The sequence below is a fragment of the Lissotriton vulgaris genome, chromosome 1_1, assembly GCF_964263255.1.
Source record: "Lissotriton vulgaris chromosome 1_1, aLisVul1.2, whole genome shotgun sequence".
Classification (NCBI taxonomy): domain Eukaryota; kingdom Metazoa; phylum Chordata; class Amphibia; order Caudata; family Salamandridae; genus Lissotriton; species Lissotriton vulgaris.
In genome coordinates, this window is record NC_141685.1 from 2,142,723,034 (window position 1) to 2,142,742,187 (window position 19,154).

Consider the following 19,154-nt stretch of genomic DNA (forward strand, 5'->3'; position numbering starts at 1 on the left):
TTAAACTATACTAATATACTACCCAAATAACTGAATAACATATCCACTGGTCAAATTACTTCATATTTTTTTACTATACTAATTTTCAACAGTAATCCTTTATGGGTTCCCGAGTGGCGTGCTACTCGCCAGAAAAGCGCTTCAACACCCATTAGGGGTAACAAGTGCTATATGAATGCAAATCTTTCTTCACCTTTTATCCCTTCGCTATCCTTCTCACTCAAAGTAACTGACTAATTTCCACCACTGAAATTACTTCATATTTCACCATATTAATTCACCACTAATTCTTTGTAGGTTTCCCGAATAGCGTGCATCAACAAGCGCTATATAAATACAAACCTTTGTCCTCCTCTATGCTTCTGCTATCATTCCAAATCCAAATAACTGACTAACCTATCCACCACTTAAAATGTGGTCACATGTTTCACTATACTAATTCAACACTAATCCTCTATGGGTGCCGGAGTAGCGTTCTACTCGCCGAAAAAGCGATATGACGCCTCGTTAGGGGTAGTAAGCGCTATATAAATGCAATTACAATACAATACAATACAATGGCTTGCCCAAACAAAAGATCAAAAATGTTCAAGAGCCTAGACACATGAAAGGGTTGCTTTCTCCATCTCTGAAAACTTCTCTTCAGTGGGTGACAAAGCACGGGAAGCAAATCCTATTAGTCTCTTTACCAATTCCGTCTATTTGTGTCAACACTCTCCCTAATCCTTTGTTGTTTGCTTCCACAGTGACCACATTGGTTAGATTGGAATCCAAACAACTTAACACAGAGGCCTGCACTATAGCAGTTTTTATGTCTGTGAATTCCTTTTTGCAATCGTATGACCAGGAAAAACTCACTTTACTTTTGAGCAATTGGCTGATATTGTATACTCTGCTTGAGAATCCTTTAACACATTTTGCATAATATTCTACTATTTCTAAGAAGGATCAAACTTCCTCCTCACATGATGGGTGTGGTGCATTCTGTATGGCCTCAGCCAACTTGGGCTTGATTGCTACCCCTTCACCACACAAAACATGTCCAAGATATGTTATGGATTGCACCCCAAACTTACACTTGGTATGCTCAACAGTTATTCCCTTCTCCTATAAAATGCTTAGACTCCCCTCCAAAACGTTGTCATGCTCAAGCCTATCTCTTCCAAACATCAAGATGTCATCTTGAAGACACCAAAATCTAGCATGCCTTCCAAACAATTGTTACATGAGTCTCTTGAAAATGGCAGCAGCCGAAGCTAAGCCACAAGGCACACTTTTATATTAAAAGCATCCTGTAGGGATAAAAAATGTGGTGGACTGCTTACTTTCCTCACTCAAAAGAATCTCATAATAAGCAGCAGATAAGCAAATGGTAGAAAACTATTTTGCATCCTTTATCAATGCAAGCATTTCTGATATTTTAGGCAAGGAATTTTATGTATGACAATATTACCACTTAGATGCCGCAAATCTATAAATAAACAGAGAATTCCACTCCGATAATTCAATTAGCTCAATACTATCTGCTTTAACTAATTTCTCAAGTTCTCTTTCCACCTCTTCGCCAAGGATAATAGCAATTTCCCTAGCCTTATGGGACAGGCATTGGTTTTTAAAACAATTTGATGCTCAAAATCCATTTACATACGAGTCTCTCCACTGAACACTTTGGGAACCTTTTTAGGCAAATTATTCCCAATGTTCTCTCTATAATCCACAATCATTACCGGTTCAGGAATATTGGGACCCAGGATTATATGCAGGAGGTCACCATGGCCCCTTCAACCTAACACGGAAGGACCCTTCTTAGCTATGTATAATTTTCATACACATTTTCCATTCTTAAACTTTAAATTTAAAATTATGTATCCCAACAAACCACTTTTCTCACCGAAAATCCTTCTGGAAAAATGTCTGGTTCTAGGAAATTTAGGGGTCTATAACGATGGCGCTGGGAAATGCACCCGCCCCACAGAAGGGCGCATTCCGCATTTTTGCATTGCGGCTGGCGGTGCTGCCTGTAGCACCCGCCGCAATGCAAACAAGGCACTTGCGCATTTGCATGAACAATGTGGCAGGCACCGCATGGTGCCTGCCACGTAGTCCATGCAAATGCAAGTATGGTACCCCCCTTGTGCCCCCCCCAACATCCTGGGGCCCGCAACGGGCCTCCAACTGAGAAAACTGCCTGCCTTTTGCCATGGGAAGGCTGCTTCCCGCAGCAATTGTAATATGGATGGTGGTGTCTAGCTGACACCGCCACCATATTCAACCCTTTTCCGCCCGGTCGACCGGGCGGAAAAGCGGCGGACGGTCTTTCCATCTGCCACTGTCCCCTCGCCATATTATGATGGTGGGGGGAAAGCCATTTTTATAACATTGAGGAAAATTCTAGTGGAGACAAGAAAAAAACATTGTGCCTTATTACTATAGGTGGGGTAGTGGTACAGATGTTTTCTGATTTGGGGTTTCCTAATAGCCATTATTAGGGAAGAAGTATGGAACACTAAGGGGTCTATTATGATGTTGGGAGGATCGCTAGCGTTCCCATGGTCGTGGCGATCCACCCAATATCATCCCACGCCATTATTATGGGAGGCGGGGGAGGGATGATGTCGGACGGATCGCCACCGCCATGGAGGCGGTGGCGATCTGCACAACATCATAATAGACCCCTTAGTGTTCCATACTTCTTCCTTAATAATGGATATAAGGAGACCCCTAATCAACAAACATCTGTACCACTACTCCACCTAGAGTAATAAGGCACAATGTTTTTTTCAAGTCTCCACCAGAATTTTCATTAATGTTTAACACAAATAAGTCATTTTCTGTACTACAGTCTGCAACCTTGTTTACATCACAATGCATTCTTTTTTTAAACATTGCCATCTTCATCACTTGAACTTCATCTTATATCCTCTACACACTTTACCTTATGGAACATCTATTTCTTACAGACTCTGAACTTTACCAACTACTTTCTCACCACACTCCTTAGATTCAGCCTTTAATGCTTTCGCACTCCTACTGGATTACTCTGCCTTCCTTACAATGGCTAATATGTCCTTAAGTCTGAATCTCTCTTGGATCGCAGAACCATATCCTTCTATAATCCTAGTGAGAATGGCATGATCAAGAGATTTAACAAAGTGTTGAAGACTGCCATTCAATCAATCATTTGTAAAGCGCACTACATACCCGTTAGGATCTCAAGGCGCGGGGGGGGCGCTACTGATCGAACAGCCAGGTCTTGAGTATCTTCCTGAAGGTCAGCAGGTCTTGGGTCTGTCGTAGGCTCAGGGGGAGGGTGTTCCATGTCTTTGCGGTGAGGTGGGAGAAGGATCTCCCACTACTGGTTGTTCTTCGGATGCACGGGACGGTGGCGTGTGAGAGTTCAGCGTAGTGCAGCTGGCAGTTGGGGATGTAGAAAGAGAGCCGTCTTTTGAGGTTGGCCGGGCCGGTCTTGTGGAGTGCCTTGTGTGTGTGGGTGAGGAGCTTGAAGGATATCCTCTTGTTGATGGGGAGCCAGTGCAGGTTTCGCAGGTGGGGGGTGATGTGGCCGTGGTGTGGTATGTCGAGGATCAGTTGTGCCGAGGCGTTTTGGATTCGTTGTAGTCATTTGAGCTTGGTCGGGGCTCCCGCGCAGAGGGCATTTCCGTGGTCGAGTCTGCTGCTGAAGAGGGCCTGGATGACTGTCTTTCTTGTATCTGTTGAGATCCATCTGTAGACCTTGCGGAGCATGCTGAGGATGTTGAAGCAGGAGGATGAGACGGCGTTGACTTGCTTGGTCATTGAGAGCGTTGAGTCGAGGATGATTCCCAGATTGCGTGCGTGGTCGGTGGGTGTCGCGCTGCCCCCAGTGCCGTCGCCCACCAGGAATCGTCCCAGGCTGAAGGGTTGGAGCCGAGGATGAGGACCTCTGTCTTGTCTGAGTTCAGCTTCAGACGGCTGGTCTTCATCCAGTCAGCGACGGCCTTCATTCCTTCGTGGAGGTTGGCAGTGATGGGGTCCTTGGTGAGGGAGAGGATCAGTTAGGAGTGTTGTCGGAGTAGGAGATTATGTTGATGTCGTGCTGTCGGGCTACGTGTGCGAGCAGGACCATGTAAATGTTGAACAGCCTCAGGCTGAGGGAGGATCCCTGGGGTACGCCGCAGATGATCTCGGAGGTTTTGGAACGGAATGGGGGGAGGCGGACGCTCTGGGTTCTGCGGGAGAGGAAGGAGGTGGTCCATCCAGAGACATGTCTCGGATCCCTGCGGCGTGGAGGCGTGCACGTAGTGAGCGGTGGCAGACGGTGTCGTAGGCGGCAGAGATGTCTAGGAGAATGAGTGCTGCGGTCTCGCCGTTGTCCAGCAGGGTCCTGATGTCGTCGGTGGCGGCAATGAGGGTAGTATCGGTCCTGTGACTGCTGCGGAACCCTGACTGGGAAGGGTCCAGGATTCTGTTTTCTTCGAGGTATCGGGTTAGCTGTCTGTTGGCGGTTTTCTCAATGACCTTGGCCAGGAAGGGGAGCAGAGAGATGGGCCGGAAGTTCTTGAGGTCTCTTGGGTCTGCCGTAGGTTTTTTGAGTAGGGCGCTGATCTCGGTGTATTTCCAGATCTCTGGGAAGGTCGCGGTCTCGAGGGAGAGATTGATGACGTTGCTCAGCGGGGGTGCGATGGAGCTGCTTGCTCTGTTGAAGACGTGGTGCGGGAATGGGTCTGACGGGGAGCCGGAGTGGATTGTGCGCATGGTCTTTATGGTGTCATTGATGCTGACGCTGGCCGAGACTAGCAGGGGTTCGTGGTCGATGGTGTGCGGAAGGTCTGTTGTGTTGCTGTCTGTTGGGGCTGTCTGGGTGTAGAAGTTGTCGTGGATGTCTGCTATCTTGCGGTGAAGAAGGTGGCGAGGGAGTCGCATAGGGCTTGTGACGGCGGGATGTCTTTGGTGTTGGAGCTGGGGTTGGAGAGTTCCTTCACGATGTTGAAGAGCTCCTTGCTATTGTGTGCGTTGTTGTTGAGGCGGTCTTTGAAGGAGGTCCTCTTGGCCGCCCTGATGAGGTGGTGGTGGTTGCGGATGGCGTCCTTGTGTGCTGCGTGGCTGTCCGGAGTTTGTTCACTGTGCCATTTCTTCTCTACTTTCCGGCAGGCTTGCTTGGAGGCTAGGAGTTCTGGGGTGAACCAGATGGCCCTCTTGCTGGTGTCTCTGTGGGGGGGTTTCTTCGGCGGGGCGAGGGTGTTGGCGCAATCCTCGATCCAGCATCTGAGGCTGTGGGCAGCGTCGTCAGTGTTGGAGGGTTCGGTGGATGGGCTGAGAGCGAGGTTTGCATGTAGGTGGTCTTCTGTGATTTTGCTCCAGCAGTGGCGGGGGGGATCTGATGGGTGCACTGGTGTGTGGTGGGTTTCTGGAAGGTGAAGTGGATGCAGCAGTGGCCGGTCCAGAGGAGTTCGGTGGTGTGGCTGACGGAGATGTGCATGCTTGAGAAGACGGGGTCGAGCGTGTGGCCGGCTGAGTGGGTGGGCATTGTTACGAGTTGCTTCAGTCCGAGGTTGGCGAGGTTATCGATCAGGGTTGTGGAGTTGTTGTTGTTCTCAAGGTGAAAGTACAGGTCTCCGAGGAGGATATAGTCGGTGGAGGTCAGGGCGTGTGTGCTGATCAAGTCGGCGATGGAGTCGATGAAATGGGGGCGGAGTCCGGGGGTCGGTATACGAGGGTGCCTCTGAGGGTGGAGTTAGGGTCTGTGTGGATTTGGAAATGCATGTGTTCGGCGGTGCTGAGCGCGTCGGCGGTGCTAGTCGAGACCCTGATGTTGTTCTTGTGGACAATGGCGATTCCTCTTCCGACTCCATTGGTGCGGTCTCTGCGGGTGATCTTGTAGCCGTCTGGGATGGCTATGGCGATGTCGGGTGCGGAGGAGTCGTTAAACCAGGTCTCTGTCAGGAATGCGATGTTCGGGGATGTTGTGTCGAGCAGGTCCCAGAGCTCGACGGCATGCTTGCGTGCGGAGCGGGTGTTCAGTAGTATGCATCGGAGGTGGTTGGGGTCTTTCTTGGCGGGTGGTTCGTCGCTCTGAGGCTGGTGTAGCTGCAGTTCTGGCAGGTGAAGAGGCCCCGTGTGTGTTTCGGGGCAGCCTTGAAACAGGAGTGGCTCCATCCAGAGTTGATAGCGTGCAGAGTGCTGGCGTCGTAGTGGGTCGTCATTGCGGGTGCGGGGGCCAGGGGTTCTGGCTCTGGGTGCAGACGGGCTTGCGTTAGGCGCGCCATCGGCGCGGCCGGCATATATGGGGAGGTGGGAGGGAGGAGCAGCTGCGAGGTGGGAGGCGGGGCAGCGAATGGGCAGTGGGAAGTCAGGGAGGCGGGGACGCAGCAGCGCGGGCGGTGAGGGACAACAAAGGTAATAGAAGGAAAAAGGGGCACAAAATCGAGAGAAAAGACGAGTGGCACAGAAGGCAAAAGGGCACAAAAAATGAGTGAAACAGAAGGTAAAAGGAGCACAGAAATGACAGAAAAACGAGTGGCACAGAAGGCAAAAAGGGCACAGAAATACCTGAGAAACGAGTGGCACAGAGGCAAAATACAGAATACAAAAAGGGGTAGCTAAGAACAGAAGGCAGAACGGGCAGAGAGGCACGGGGCAGAGAGGGGAACAGAAGGGAAAACCGGGCAGAGACACTGGGGCAGCGAGGGGTACAGAAGGAAAGACCGGGCAGAGAGAGCACGGGACATTTAGGGGGACAGAGGGAAGAAAAAGGGGCACAGACCACGTACAGGCAGCGGGGGAAGACAGACAACAGCAGTCACAGACACAACAATGAAAATACAGGCATACAATAAAAGCAATAAAGCGAAGGATGAACAAACCTACCTACGGCCTACCACTGGCCACCAGGGTTGAGGCGCAGGTGGTAGCCTGCGGGTGGTGGAGGGCCTTGAACTTCCTCAGCAGCGGCAACTGGGGCAGGGAGACACAGGCGGTGCTGTGCGGAGGGGGAGCGACCTACCTGGTTGGGTCAAATTGCTTGTACAAATGATGAGATTTGGAAGGTTCAAGTTTTTAAAACGATTTGGCCTTACAGAACCACACCCCATGAGGCACTAGGTTTGTCTCCTTTTGAAGTGATGCACGATAGGGGTCTGAAGACAAAATACAATCCAGAGTAGTTATTGCAATCTACTGATATCAAAGTGACGCAACAAAAGGGTAAGGCTTGGGCTGAAGCGCTTGAAAGATTTTGTGTGTTAAGAAATTGTGTAATTTCTTCTGGAATGGTTTCATTCAAGAAAGAGGGAAGATGTGTTGTGTCTTTCACTTTAGGATTTAAATATTTATTGTGTATATATTTTGTTGTGTATTCTGTTATTCATATTGAAAGCTTTGTATTGTGTCAAACTGTGTTTACCTTTGCAAAGTCTATCAAATTCCATGCACATTCTCTGCGTCTCATGTTCCATTAGACTGGACTTGGAGAAGGCAGTTGCTGGAATGAAGAGACCTGAGAGGACGCATCCTTATGTTGTAGAGCTGCTGTTCAACTTTAATAAATGTATACTGAAACTACGAAGTCTTCGACTTTACAGTTGTTTTTGTCGTAATTTGATACTCACGTCCTGAAGGGTGCCATGTCATATATTGTACCTATTTCTGACCCCGCTCTCTCCTTGGCTGCAGAGAGCCATCTGTTTTGTTCTCAATTAAAAACAAAATGTCAGGTGCGTTAGAGTTTGGACGTCTCAGCAAGCTTTACAACGTTGCTCGGTCACGTGGTGCGTGTTACATCACATGGTATCAATCGTCAAAGATCAGCGTCCCTACTCCCTAGCAGTGCTTTAGTGCGATTCCTCTGATTCCTTCTTATGAACTGCAGTCCTTCCATGATGCACATAAATCTACACTGGGTTGGCACACAAGAAAGTTTCCTAGCAGCATTATAGGAGGGACTAGGCACCCAGAATTCAGGAATGTTGTACAGATGGAACTCCTAGGGCTACAGCAGAAGAAGTTAAGTGGTTGTTTTGGGTGGGTGGGGGTGAATGTAAAGTAATAACTGGTTCAAATCAGAGAAGAGTCATCAGGCAATTGTTCTGTGCACAACTGGATGGAGTTTACTATCACCATCACAAGTAAGGTAGATAGTGGTGTTGATAAAAACAGATAGCCGTTGAAAAAACTTAAAGTGTTTAGTTATAAATATCTGACAAAATGGTACCCTTCCCATTCTAGTACCTTCCTCTTTCTTTCTGTTCGTTCTAAGATTACAGGGATAAGTGTTGACTACTACGTTTTGGTTCAGTGTCAAATATGATTTTTTTTTTTACAAAGTAGTGGTTAATTTCAAATATACAGCTTTTTCTCTATATTTAAATGTGGTGTTGATCAATGTCATACTCATCAGATTTATGAAACAATGAGCTGATTGCCGTTGTTATTCCTGTTAATATGTATAAATGTGCAACAAAGCATTGGTAAGGAATTTTTTAATACTTGCGTGTAATATAATTATTTCTAATGTATTGACATTTGTAAACTGTTAAAGGATTGAGTCTTTGTTAATCATTTTGATGCATTAAAACACAGTAATTTGAAGCAAAACAATATCATTAGCATTTTGTAACCACGCATACCTATGCATGTTCTTAATTGCACTCATATGTTTTCTTCTTTGGTGTACTTGATTTATTTCAAGGGTTTCTAGACTGGGTACCAAGAAAAATGCAACGTGTAGGCTGTGTAGAGCTGTTGAATACAATCCAACGAAGAGTACAACCAAGACTCCATGTCTTTGGACATATTCATGAAGGTCAGAAATCTTCAATGTCATAATTGTTACTACTTATTTGAAGTGTCTTATTCATTTTTTTAAGGTGACTTACTTCGTTTTTGAACAGTTATTTAAAAAAATACAAAAACAACGAAAATTATGTGGTTTCTAAATAACCGTAGCTAGATTATATTATGAAGGAAGACAGCTATACACAAAATATGGCTAACATGCAAGAGAAGGAACACACATTCACCGGTGACAAATGTATACAGAGATTTGGCAAACACAATAGATCTAGCACTTTTTTTGTGTGGAAGTACTTAGTAGTTGATGGACGAACTTTGCATATTTGTGCATAGCTGCCAAGATTTCAGAGTGCTTACGTTTGAAATTTCTATGGTTTTACTTGGCGTATGAGTGACATTCTACCTTCAAATGTGTGACACTTCGAGTGACACTTTCTCACGTGTAAATCAAAGTAATGACCAGTATTTTAGTGCTTCCCTGTGAGTTGTATTACTGTATTCAGGTCTACCACACAACAGCAAGCACATGCCCTACACAAGCAATTATTGTTTTTGTGAATAATTAGAACAGAACATTTTTAAATTCTGAGAAAGTTAGACTGTGAATTGAGCATTACTAAGCTGTGTGTGCAAACAGTAGTTTAAGAGTCTGTCTGTGAGAAAATGGGTTATTGGTTGAGGCAACAACCACAATCATTGTCAGGGTGAACCAAAAACGTCACTGAATTAAGCTGTGCTTAACCTGTAATAGCTTGACACAAAAGCAGTCAGGCTTAACTTAGGAGCACTGTGCAAATTATTTATGCAGCACACAAACAGTAATAAAGTAGACATACATCAGAAGAAAAATCCTAAAACCAATTTAGGAACATTAACTACATTTAAATTAAAAAAAAGGCCAAAACAATAGGAATCCAGTCAGTAGAACAGGAGAGATTGATTTTCAAAGGTTTACGTAAGTACAGCGTCTAAAAGCACAAAGCGACACTCGCAGTCATATGGTTGTGCTGGACGGGGGAAAAGTTGCAAAATCAAGCCGAATGCAATGGAGTGTGGGCTGGATTCAGAGGCCAGGTTAGTCCAGCTCAAAAAATGTTACCTTCTCAAAGTCTGTCGCAAAGGATGCAGTTCTTCAGGAATCCTCCTTTTCTTGTAGAGAAGTGCACTCTGATGCTAGCCAAGGGTCCAGGCCTCGAGGAGGTACCTCTTGGGGATCAGGGATTCACTCTAATAGTGGTCAGCAGAGCTCGGGCAGGTCTTGTTGCAGGTTCATGTAGGTCCGGTTGCAGCATGTCCCTGGTGCTTGTTGTGTCCCTGTATCTTAGAACAGGAGGTCAGTCAACTGACTCTTGGGGTCACTTAGGTACCCTTGGATTAAGGGAACAGGTCCAGTCTTCCTTCAAAAAGAGAAGGGCAGGTCTCAAGAAGCAGAATAGTTCTCTGGAGTACAAGGTGCGTCTCAAGAAGCAGGGCAGTTCTCTGGAAATCAAGGCAAGCCTCAAGCTGAAGGACATCTCTCCTGGGAATAAAGTGAGCCTTCATCTGTAATTTCCGCAGGTACTGGAGTTTACTGAAGAAGTGCTCTCGGGTCTATAATTTATACCTGGTGCCACCTTTGCAGTGGGGGTATCTTCTAGTTTAAATGACTAAAAAAGACCTTAAACTCTTTGCTATTGAAGGCTGGACCATTGTCATATTTGAGGATGGACGGAACAGCCCACGCTGCAAAAATATCATCCAGCTTCTTGATTGCTTTGCTATGTGTGGTCAATGATAAACAACCCTGGGCTGCAAACTCCGCTCCAGCGGAGTTTGCAGAGTTTTGCCAACTCCGTGCTCCATTGGTATTGCAGAATTCAGGCAAAACTCTGACTCCGTGGCAGAGCAGAGTTACCCCCTGCGCCACTGGGCCCAAATAAAATGCTCTCTGGCACCTCCGGGCAGCCCTCCTCCACACCGTGGTTGCTCCTCCTCGCAGCTGTCCTTGTCGCTGGTCGCAAACAGATACGTGTCACGTCTTGCATGGCCTGCACAACGTAGGGGTTTGCAGCAAGGACGGCAGTGAGGAAGAGACACCACGACGAGACGGAGGGCAGTAAGTGTTTTATTTTCTTTTTTTTTAAATTGGGGATGGGACTGGAGCAGAGTAGAGTTCCACTAAGTTTTTTTTAACTCTGTGGCACTCCGCAGAGTGCCACTCCGAGAACTCCGCCCACCCTTAATGATAAATCTTCCACTAATTGAAAGCATGAGTACGCATCAATAATTACCATGAGATGATGGCGATTGTTTAAAGGTCCAAAGAAATCAACTGTCATTTTGTTATGCCTCATAGTCGCTACAAATGACGCTTGACTTTGCAATGGTGTAGAAGTAGCCCACATGAATACCTTTTATTTCAATGGCATTAGACTTGTACCAGAAACAGTTAATTGTATCTTTCTGCCGGCATGATATTCATCGATGCACCACTGTCTATAATGAAAGTTGCAGGGCAGCTATACATCTTTAGCATGATCTTGGGATATTGGCCAAATGAGTTGGGTTGCTTCATGTGGCTTGTGTTCTTCTTTGCACACATCCAATTCTACATGTGCATGCTTTTCTGAGGTCGATATTGCCATTGCATACCAATCTTCTTCACTGTCGCTTGATGATGACGCTGAAGAGCCTTTGGAAGATTACTTTGATGACGATTGACTTTGTTTAGTCACTATTTGTCTCAATTGATGTTGCTGTTTGACCTTGTGGACAAAGCTTGAGTTCTTCTGTAACTTTCTGGTGCCCACTTTCTCTTCTCGTCGTGATGCATTTAGTTCCTCTTTTGCTTTGCAGACCATTATGAAACTGATTTCTCTTCCCACAGCCTTTGCATATCTGTCCAATGGCAGGACATTTACCTTAGTTTGGAAACGAGAATCCACATCGGAAACACAATTTATTTTTCTTCTGAGCCTCCACTATGTATTTTTACTTACTTTTCATAATGAACACTAATTCATTCTGGGTTATTCCAGCTTCCATATCAGCAGCATTTCGATCGGCACGTTCTTCAGCTCACGCAGCTATTTGTACCTTTTCTAGACTGAGCGTCTCTCTCAGTATGCGTTGTCTAAATGAATCGGAGAGGCAACCATTGATGACTCTAAGACGCATGGCTTATTTATCATTTAATTTACTAAACTTGCAATGCTTGATGAGGGTATCAAGTCTTTCGACTAACTCATCCATCATTTTACCAGCCTGTTATCTTGCCTGGTTGAAAATGTATCTTTCATAGTGAACATTTGGCATTGGATTGAACTTGGCTTCCAACATTTCCTTGATTTGACGGTATGATATTTCATTAGCTTGTATTATTTTCTTTATCACTTCGTTTACACCATTACCTGCAACATTCTTTAAGTATTTTATGATCTTTTTGTCATCTGTCTTCTAGAGATTCTATGAAGTCATCGAACATTTTGATCCATGCAGTCAATCTGGTGCCAATATTCTGCTTTTTGGGGGTATTGAATGGCGTCGTGATTTAGGAGCACAGCACCGTCATAACTTGTGTTGGGACTTACTTTGAAAGTATATGCTATCCCATCGACGGTTGTTTCTCACTTGGACCTGCACCCTCTGAAAGTATCAGCCATGTGCTCACATCAGGGTCGGCCTGCCCAAGCTGATGTCTTACGCCGCCGTCATCTTTCTTGATGATGAATAAAAATAATTTGCGCCTGGTCGTCTCTGCCCCTAGCGCTTTCCTGCACCTGGCTGTCACTGGTGTTTCTGCTTTGTGTGGATGATGGCTCTGTGTTACGTTGTAGCTCAGTATCTCTTCTTTTAGCCTTACCAGTAGGCTTCTGGCAGGCTTTCTGACAGTGCTCCTTAATAGGGCCTTCACCATCTTCGAGGGCCTTGTACGAGCAAGGGTGGCAGTTTGACTCCACATACTCCAATGATAGCATGCTTCTTGTGGTGACTGTGACACACATGAGCAGTTTGCTGGACCTCTGCAAATTCTCAGGGAGAGCAGTCTTGTTTCTTTTGGGGCACCTGTCTCCTACTTGTTGCTGGTTGTGGCATTCACCCCAGCTTTGGAGCATGCAGATGACTACGCCACACATGGAGCTCTGTAATAATTGTCTTTATTCTTTAGCATGCAACTGTTGACTGAACGCACTATGTCATAGACTTAATTGACCACACCCAAAAACACCCAAATACCTCCCAAGTAATTATGTAACTTTGTAAGCAGTCCGCCTCTGAACACAAAGGTCCTACTGCACATGATCACATGACACTATGGAAATGCCTAGAAGGCCTTAGAAACTTTTGGGCAGAAAAATGCTAACTTTCAAAAACTGTAATCTAAAATCCAACTTTAGCATTAAAGAGGATATTAAAATACAATTCAATTTAAGTCCAGACTTGATATTCCTATCTGCTCTCAGTCAAAAGTTAGCATTTTTTAAATGTAATAAATTAAGCCAATGTTATCTAATGGGAGAGATAAGCTTTACAATAGTAAAAAACTAATTTAGGTGTTTTTCACTACCAGAGCATGTAAAACTTGGGAGCACATGCCCTACTTTTTTAAATACAACTTATTGGCCTATGTACCTTTAGGGCCTACCTTAGAAGGGATTTATATGTGTTAAAAAAAAAAGCTTTAGGGCTGGCAAAAGGTTTAAATTGCCAGGTTGATATAGCAGTTTAAAGCTGCACTACAGGCTGTAATGGCAGGCTTGAGATGTGTTTTAAAGTGTTAGTTTACTGGGTGGCACAATGAGGGATGCAGGCCACATTGTAGCTTTAATTTACAGGATCTGGGTACAGATAGTACCATATACTAGGGACTTACAAGTAAATATGCCAATCAGGTGTAGACCAGTTTTGCCATGTTTTAAGGGTAGAGCACAAGCACGTCAATACTGGTTAGCAGTGGTAAAGTGCACACGTTCTAAAACAAAGGAAGGGGGTGAAGGCAACAACTTTGGGATGACCTCATTAGAGGGCCAGGGCCAACACTCTCAATCTCTCCTATTCTTCTTTTCACATCACTTTCCTCTTTAGTTATTACTCTGCTGCTTATGCAATTTTTCACCTCAAATCTTTCTGAATTGCTCCATCTGCATGTCTCACATGTCTTCTCCTTCCACTGCCTTTTCAGTCTGTCTTTCTACATATACTTAAGTCATCCTTTTTGCCATCCTCACCCATACACCCATGTGAAGCTTACAGGGGAGGTGAAGCTGGACCTGATAGGTGCCCGCAGGTAACCCCTATGGGCAGTGGGATGTACTACAGGCCAAACCCACGAAAAAAGATGCGCAATGATTGGGCACGACTTTTGAAACCCAATAGAGGCATGGAGGGAGGGGAGGCCAAAGCGGTCAAAAGTCGGCAGAAAGAGTAACCTGCTCAATCATTGTCCTTGGGATGCCACAGGACAGGGACATGGGAAACAGGCAAGTGGTCAACTGGTGCTGATGTAAAGCTTTCTGATACCCAATGGGGAGACGATGTAGCCTAACTGCTAGGGTGGTCAACCTCAAATCTGGGGAACCAGGTTCTAGTCTTGGCAATGACGCTCAACAGCCTGTGATTCTGGGCAAATCACTTAGGGGTCCGCCACCCATTTCCCCCCCACCATATTAGTATGGCAGGGGTTACCACGGGGGACGGGAAGACCGCCCACTGCTTTTCCTCCCACTCGACAAGTCGACCGGACGGAAAAGGTTTTAATATGGTGGTGGTGTCTGTTAGACACCACCATCCATATTACGATATATGCGGGGATGTGCGCACTGAAAGGCATCTGGTCTTTGCTGTTGGGGGCCCATAGCGGGCCCCCAGGAAATTGGGGGGCGGGGTGAGTGGTGCATATGGCGGGGTACCTATGGTACCCCCCTGCATTTTCATGCACAACATGTTAGGCACCGCGCAGTGCCTGCCACGTTGTGCATGCAAATGCACAACATGCCTTTTTGGCATTGTGGCGGGTGGTGCTGAAACCTCCGCCCGCTGCAATGTTAAGAATGCAGGATGCGCCCACCAGTGTGGCGGGCGCATCCTAATCTCCCTAGGGGACCGCCGCACCTATGGTGGGCAGTCCCTTTCTATGTCAGGATGGCGGGCAGACAAAAACCGCCCGCCATCCTAATGATGCCCATAACCTCCTCATGCCTAATAAAAATGAATGTGTCCTCATGTAATGTAACCTTGTGCTCATGTAAAGTACTCTGATACCCGATTTCGGGTCAAGTTTGCGCTATATAAAACTTCGGAGAAAAAAGAAAAAAAAAGGGTCCAGGGAAGCGGTACAGCACTTGCAGCCCTGGCCTGGTCTGATGGCAGCCCAAAAGTTTGCTAGCAAGGTAAGACTAAAACCTGAGACACATGCAAAAAGGGCCATCGCGCCGGGTCAGTGCAGTCACCCGGAAATAGAGATAAAGCATTGGGACAATGTTTAGATTGAAAAGTGTAATATGTAACAAACAAACATGGGACTCATATGACCAACCAGTAAGTTGTGAAATGTATGATCCATGTTTTGAAATAAACCACAGCCTTGATGTACCATAATCTGTGTCCCCTGAATGGTGTGAAGGGGGAGATGATGCTTCGTATGGCCAATAAAGAAGGGGTGACCTTGCACGCTTGGGAGGGGTTACACTTTCTGACTTCATCTGTAAATACACATTTTCATTTACTTAGTTTGATGCTGTCAGTTCCACGTTCATACTATTTCCCCTAAAATGGTAATTAAAATTGCCACATGTGTGTCTAGCATGTACAGGCAATGTGGGAAGTTTTCATTGACTTCAGCTTGAACTCCAGAGCTCACAATTGTGCCCCATCATGCACATTCACTCCATACCTGAAGTTATCCGGTTAGCTAGAAATGACTCAATTTGTAGGGTATTCAGACAAAATTTTGAGTTAGAAATGTTGACTTACACAAATATCGAGTGTAAATATTGTAACAGAAAAATCGACAGCAAAAATATTGTGGTCAAGAATATTGATTTTAAGGTAAGAAATACATAAGTGATTATTATCATTTGCAAAAATATAGTTGTCTAAATTAACGATTTTTTAATTAGTATTATGTATTTTAGTATATATTTTAAATGTATATGATGTATTTTTTGTATAAGTATTGTTTATGTTTTTTAATATATGTGTTATATTTTTAGTAGTTATCAATTTTATTTGAATTACATTTTGCGTTTTTTAGGTTGTGGGTTTATAAGGGAACAAGATGGTAAGTGATTGAATTATAATAAATTAATTAAATATTTTATTTAAATTGAGATTTTATAGTGTTCATTGTGGGAAGTAATTTATTATTAATTCATTGGTTAATATTAATTGGTAATGAATTATGTAATTGTGTAAAAAAAATGTAGGTGCAGGTTTTGGGGTGTTTGGGGTAAAGGGTGAGAAGTCATTTATTTTTAATTCATTAATAATTAGTCGTTAATTAATTGAAAATTAAATATGGAAATTGTGTAATTAATTTTGGGGGCAGATTGTGGGGTTTACAGGGGCAAAAGGGTGGAAATTAATTTATTTGGCATGAATTAATTGTTTAAATAATCAATTAAATATGGAAATTGTGTAACTAATTTTAGGTGCAGGTTGTAGGGTGTATAGGGGTAAAGGGTGAGAAGTAATTTGTTTAATTAGTAATAATTGAAAAGTAAATATGGAAATTGTGTATTTAATTTTAGGTGTGGGCTGTGGGGTTTGTAGGGGTAAAGGGTGGGAAGTAATTTATGTTTAATTAATTCATAATTGTTTGTTAATTAATAGGAACTTAAATATGGAAATTGTGTAATTAATTATTAAGTGTGGGTTGTGGGGTTTATAGGGGTAATGGGTGGGAAGTGATTTATTTTTTTATTAAATAGTAATGGGATAATTCATTAATTGAAAATTAAATATGGAAATTGTGTAATTAGTTTTAGGTGCAGGTTGTAGGGTTTGTAGGGGTGAAGGGTAGGTAGTAATATGTTAAATTATTATAATTAGTTGTTAATTAAGATTAATTCATTGAAAATTAAATATGGAAATTGGGTAATTTCAGGTGTGGGTTGTGGGGTTTATAGGGGTAAAGGGTGAGAAGTAATCTATGTTTAATTATTAATAATTAGTTGACCATTAATATGAATTAACTGATTGATAATCAGTGTAATTGTTCATTCTTTTATGTGGGTTTTTGGTTTTATAGGGGTGAAGGTTGGGGAGTTCATTAATTTTACTTACTTCATAATTAGTTGTTAAATACTATTAGTTTTAGTTTATTATTAAAAAAACATTTTAATTGTTTAATTAATTTTTTTACAGTTTAATTTTAGCTGTGGGTAGTGGGGATTATAGGGGTAATGGTTGGGAAAAAATATTTTATGTGTTTTAATTTGTTTTTTAATTAATATTTGTTTAATTGATAATTGTTTATGTTAATTATGGAAGTACATTTTTTTTATTTTGATGTGGGTTGTGAATTGTGTGATGTTATAGGGTAGGACATAAAAAACTACATTTAAGTAATTATTCATTTCTTTGTTTCGAAATAAATTCTAATGAAAAATATTTATTTGTTTGAAAATAATTTTTTCATTTTATTTATTATAATATTAGTTGGTATTTGTCATGTATTTAACATTATTATATGTTTTTTTTTTAAAATATTATATATATTTGTATTTAGGTTGTTTTATTACTTTTTTGTTGCTATTTCATTTTTTTTTAATTTTGAACTGACTGGAGTGGGAATGCAAATTTTTAGCCCTCTGCTGTCCAACACTTTCCCTACTGTTGCATTAATTTGAGTGGAAATAGTAATTTTACCCCTCTTCTATCCAACACTTCCCTACTGTTGCACTCACTGGAGTGGGAAATTTAAGTTGAAAGATTTGTAAATAGTTTAATGTTTTAATTTATAATAGAATGTTTTTTAATAGTTGTTATTGGTATAAGTGTATAAATATATATATTTATTTGTTAAAAAAATTTCATGCACCAGCAAATCTAGTGTGTCGAGTACGTCTGTTTCGAAGAATGGAATACTTGTTGGGTGACCGGGAGCCCTACCTCGACCCGCCCGTGAGCGGGACTGGCGTTTTACCGGAACTGTGGAGTGTTTATATATATATATATAGATATATCTATATATATATATATATATATATATATATAGATATATCTATATATATATATATATATATATATATTCACTGAAAAAACCATAGGTTTTAGGCCGTATATAGTTAGGAATTAGCATTTAAAAAACCTTGCAAATTCACTGAAAAGACATAGGTTTCAGGCCTTATATAGTTAGGAATTAGCATTTAAAAAGCGGTGTTATAGTTAGCTGGACATTTCACTCATACAAAACCATTGAAATTGCTCCTATATAGTTAGTTGTACTAACTATATTTCACGCACCCGCAATCCACTGCTGATGATGTCACATATTAGATCATTCATGACATGGTCAGTGACATCACTGATGACATCTCAAAAGTATTTACAACAACGTCATCATAGATATAGTAAAAATATCTATTGGAGTTCCTTTGACATTCTAAAACACATATCGTTCTAAAATCACATAAATCACTTTACAAACTTCAATTCATTATAGTTGTAAATTTGACTTAAACGATGAATGCATTTAAAATTAATTCTAAAAAAGAATTAGCTGCAGTACCTGGTCGGGTCTTTTAAACCACAAAACCACAATTACAGAGTTTGGTGCATAACTGCTCTCCCGATGTATGCATTACCCTCCACGGATCCGTAGTCCCGACACGAGCAACTGGATGTGGATATATATATATATACGCTGACGCTCCCACAGCGCACCAAACAAACCGGCACTCCCCAGGAGAAGAATGGACACCAAATCCGGTAATAAGTGCTGCAGAGTTTCTTTTTATTTTATTTTCAGTTTGCCAAGGGTGCCGCGATCTGACGCGTTTCGGCGATCCTGTTGCCTTGCTCACCAGATACAAGCGTTTGTAAGTGCAATACATTTAAATTGTGAACCACCAATCACAGCACTTTTCGTCATATATCATGTGACCATGAATCATAGCTATTGGTATAAAAAACAGACTTACTCATAGTCGGCTTTGCTCTGGTAATTATAGCAATGTAGATAATACCTGTTTAAATACGATAACATTGCGCATAGAATTTTGTACAGGATAAGACAAACAATACAATACTGTAGTCTCATTGCCCAAATTAAATGTCTAAAACAATAAATATTATGATCATTATTAAAAACATAATAATACATTGCAATGAACAACTTTGTTTGTTATAACTGCTTAATACAATAATGTTTGCAACCCAACAAATCTGTATCAATGTAATGATAC

General features: G+C 42.8%; 1 protein-coding gene across 1 annotated transcript in view; it reads left to right on the forward strand.

Annotated features, from left to right (window-relative positions):
• MPPED1 (metallophosphoesterase domain containing 1) overlaps positions 1–19,154 on the forward strand; it is an 888,950-nt gene that overhangs the window by 611,140 nt on the left and 258,656 nt on the right. Inside the window, exon 6 of the mRNA XM_086922282.1 lies at positions 8,666–8,779. Coding sequence (XP_086778408.1) covers positions 8,666–8,779 — 114 coding nt within the window. The remainder of the gene's footprint in view (positions 1–8,665; positions 8,780–19,154) is intronic.